This window comes from Ostrinia nubilalis, chromosome 2 (genome assembly GCF_963855985.1).
Source record: "Ostrinia nubilalis chromosome 2, ilOstNubi1.1, whole genome shotgun sequence".
Lineage (NCBI taxonomy): Eukaryota > Metazoa > Arthropoda > Insecta > Lepidoptera > Crambidae > Ostrinia > Ostrinia nubilalis.
In genome coordinates, this window is record NC_087089.1 from 13515764 (window position 1) to 13520172 (window position 4409).

The 4409-nt window shown below is 41.7% G+C and overlaps 1 protein-coding gene across 1 annotated transcript; it reads right to left on the reverse strand.

Moving 5' to 3' along the window:
• Window positions 1-853: 853 nt before the first annotated feature.
• On the reverse strand, window positions 854-3869 carry LOC135086862 (protein hunchback). The gene is made up of 2 exons (XM_063981688.1): window positions 3779-3869; window positions 854-3700 (listed from the first exon to the last, which is right to left on the reverse strand). Exons 1-2 carry the CDS (start codon window positions 3842-3844, stop codon window positions 1934-1936), a joined length of 1833 nt encoding a protein of 610 aa, XP_063837758.1. The 5' UTR covers window positions 3845-3869; the 3' UTR covers window positions 854-1933.
• Window positions 3870-4409: the final 540 nt, after the last annotated feature.

The following is a 4409-nucleotide window of genomic DNA, read 5'->3' on the forward strand; positions in this document are numbered from 1 at the left end:
TTCTTTAACAATATCGTCAAAAATCATAAACATTGTCGTAACAGCGATTACCATTTCGTGTTTTTCTAAACACTTATTTCTGACACGAAGTAAAAAATGTACCAACTCTAATGTAAAAATGTATTCCGCTTCAAATTCGAACGGCACTTAACATATGAATATTCATATGGAATTTTTACCCGTAACGGTGACATAAAAATCGTATTGTCCGTTAAAAAAATAACCATTTCATAAATAACAATTGGCGGGAAACAAAAGGTGTTATTTTTGGAACGCCCGTCTCTAGCTACCGTCTTCGGCATGCTCCTTTGTCACCGTGCTGTTTTGAATAAAAAAGTTATGGTTTTCGCAACTCGTTGTCTATTGTAGTTTTCAGTTTTACCTTGGCGCGTCCTAGTTCAGAGTTCTTTTATACCGGTTTCTTTCATTTCTTTGTCTTACAATCTTTTACACCGGCAACTTCAGAAGCATAATCCCCTATGGTCATAAAGTGAAATTGAAAAAGTAATGGATGTTTATTGTAATATTAATGTTTTTTTGTTGGTGCATTATGTTATAAACAAGGCCAGGGAACGGTGTCCACGTGGTCTTTTATTTCATGGTTTTTTCAACTTTGAACTTATGAAAATTGTTTTTGCTTGATTCTTTTTAAAAGTAAAATTTTATCAGCTTTTTCAGTATCAGTGAACATGGACTTAATGACAGAAAAACAAAGCGCTAGATTATTAGTAATAACCAATTAACGACCTAATTTTTCATTCGTCAGATTTTTTTGAAAATGTAATGGAGTTAAGTTGAAAAAAAAAACAGAAAAATATGATATACCTTTGAATTTATTTTAATGTATCCAGCACACAAACATTTTTCATTTAAATTACATTTAATAACTTAATTAAGGTACATGATTAAATATCAATCGTCATTATTATTACACAAAGTAATAACGTTCTCACAAATAAAGTTACGCCAAAATTATGACACATTTTGACATTGTTGACATAAAAAATAGAAAGTCTCCTACAGGAGTGTTGTTTAAATTCGAGTAATTTAAATTTAAAGTGGTTTTTCTTTATTTTATAACTTAAAAAATCTGTATTTAAATTAACATGAACCATTAAGATTGTAGGCATATTGTGTACTTACATACTATGAAGTTATTTTTAAAATTCAGAGGTAAATTGCTCGTAAATACGGTCTGTGATTTTAATTAGGTACTCGATAAGAAAAACCAAAGTTTTTAAATTAGACAAATCAAAACAGCACTCTGATAACAGAAAAAAAATAACGCAGGAAACATTTCAACAAAATCCATGCCCACAAATTAATTACACGCAGTATAAGGATAAATAAATAATATAAATCTTTTCAATTATAAATACACTCTGTTTTACTTAAATTAGTTACGCTAAGTTACAATCTACACTAGGATCTCGGCACCCATATACAACTAAAGCTAATAGGTAACTTCACCGTACTTTGAAATTATACAATTCTATCAACAATAACACATTGAAAACGATCGAGTCCAAATCGATTTAGTTAATAGATATAACTATTTCGATTCGAACCCGATCGAACTCGCACAGAAAAGAGGAATCATAAACTTTGCCTTCGTTTACTTTTTGTACTTAATCAAAAGATACAGTCTTGTTTACACATTGGTCACTCGTTTCTAACGCCTAGCAACTATAACACAGGGGTAACATATCTATACGCTAAACTAATCTATTTGAAATCTAACAATATTTACAATATTATCGTCAAATGCAAAAGAAAAGAAAATTTGACAAGACTGAATATTCTTTGGCCTACAATGTTTAGAACTGACAAATTCTACCGCTACCTTTTGAACTTTTAATTACATTACATACTAAAGTACATACAAGCGAGCGTGACTAGGGATATTAGGTTTCGAATCTAAAGGTTTTGGGCGCTAAGCGTGCTGAGCGCGACCTAAGTGGATGAAGAAAGCTACGCGGTCCGCGCTGCGCTCCCCGCACTTATTACACATGAAGGGGTCGTTGTAACCATGGAAACCCATGTGAATCGTATGCATGGTCAAGTCCCCAAAGGTGATGTCACAGTATTGACATGTATAAGTGTTCTGTGCGGTCGTCGACGGCGTTTCTTCCTCTGATTCGGACTCGGACACGTCTATTTTTTGCGGTTTGTCATCTTCATGTTGTAGACGCAACGCAGCGGGCTGAAGTTTAAAAGCGGGCCCTTTTCTTCGGTGTTTGAGGCTAGTGGTGGGTGTCACTGGCATATATTTATCTGAATTAGGCGGAGGCGATCCAGCTTCGCTCGTCTTTACGTTTGTCAGGTCGAGGGCGTCGTTAGTTTGAACAGGTGTGACGCATCTTGCAGGTGGCGTGCGGGGTAAGCTTACTGGGGACTTAGCTGGAGGCGACGAATTAGTTTCCATGCGCTCTCCGTACGACAAACGCTGATGCAAAATAGAAGGCGGTGGGGTTATGTTTTGTGGTTTTTCTGGTATAGTCTCAGAATGCTTAGGAGAAGTCCGAGACTCGTAACTGTTGTTCGGTGGGAAGAGAAAAGAGTGAGGTAGCAGAGGCGGCAAGTATGGCAAGTTCGGTAGGTTTACCGGGAAATGGTTGCCAAATAGCGGGTGCGTCGGCGGTGGCGGCGGCGGTGGCTGATTGTTGTTCATTACTTGTTGTTCAAACATTTTTGACATCGGTTTTTGTTTGGGCCCACGGCGAGTGCCGTACACGTCAATTATCGGCAACGGGTTAGGCGTCCCGTCTAAATTTAGTACCATGGCCGGATTATGTTGGTATTTGCGCAGGTGCAGTTTCAAAGAGTGGCAATACTTGGTCGCGTAATTGCAGTCTGCGCAACGGTATTGATAAACGTTCGAGTGGGACTTGAGGTGCGAGTTGAGCATTGATTTGTTGACGCAGGAGTACGAGCACTGACTGCACTGGAATGGCTTGGAGCCTAGGTGGTTTCTCATGTGGTACTCTAGGTGATGCTTATACTCGGTGACGAACGGGCACTTTCTGCAGCAAAGCATTTTCTCGGGTTTGATATGCTCCTTGCTGTGTTCCCAGAAGCTGAGTTTGGTGACGGCGACGAACTCGCATTGTTTGCATTTGAAAGTTTTGACTTTGCCGTGGGAGTTGACGGCCGGGACGCGGAGGCCGGGTTCCTCGTCAAAGTCGTCGTCTAGTCCGGAGCCGTCGCGACCGTCGTCGGCGTCGGGTTTTCCCTGCGCGTCGTAGCCGGAATCTTGGAAGCGGTCGAATGATCGCCTGTCGTGATCCCTGTCGGGCGAGGACGGGGTCCTAGGGGGAGATTTGGGCGGCGTGGCGTCGGCACGCGCTAATGGGGTCGACACGTGAGCGGGGGGCGCTAACGTTCTCGGGGAATAAGACGTTTCGTAGCCGGGCGAGGGGACTCGGCCTTCGTTGGCGCGGGGCTCGAAGCCGGGGGGCGTGAGGAGGCTGTAGGGCATACCTCCGCGGTAGGCGTCGAGGTGCATGCCTAGGTTGGCCTTGGCTTTGAGAGGCATGGCGTCGTAGTACGGGGACGGGTCGCCGGAGCTGCCGACGCTGCGGGGCGAGTGTCCGTTGGAGTCCTTGCTGGAGGAGGACGGGGACGCGCTGTGAAAGCCCTCGGAGTAGAAGCCGCTGGCTTGATCTTTCACGAAACTCGCGTCGTCCATTGGTTCGGATTTCTAGAAGAAAGGGGGCTGTTAGATTCTCGAATATGTAGGAAGAGGAGAATTATTTGGAAGTCAGGTTAATATGCTTACCACGGCTGATGGTTGTATCAACGGGCCCCAGGCCTGGGGGTGCGAGGAGTGGGGCGCGGGCGTCATGCCGGCGGGGGAGGCACAAGTTAACATACCTGGAGACAAACGACTTTGATTTTAAAATAAGAACATTTTAACTGCACATACATTGTGCAAACAACTGACTGTCACGAATAAAATATTCGCTGACGCCGCAGCTGAAGTAAAAAATGTGGACAATGTTGTCACGTAGGTACCCTCGTATGCATTAATGTCGTCGTTAGGTAATCTTTATGCTTTGATGTACTAATTGTGCCGTCATTTTCCTTTGAAGTCCAAATTATGCCGCTCACTAATTAGGTATGAGCATATTACGGGACTAATACGAAAGTATGTTAATATTCCTAATTAATTCAAAAAATTTGCGTTAAGCCATTTTGTTATTGTTCCAGAAGGTCGTGTAGAGGAAAATGCTAATCTCCCAGACAGTTAAAAGTTAGCGCTTTGATTTAAATACTTTAATTGGCCTACGTCATAGCATACCCTACTACAATAAAAAGAGGAAAACTACCTAATATTAATCAAATCATAAAACATCCAAAAACAACTATGTTGCTTTAAGAAAACTGCTGTATTGCTTTCAAGATAATTT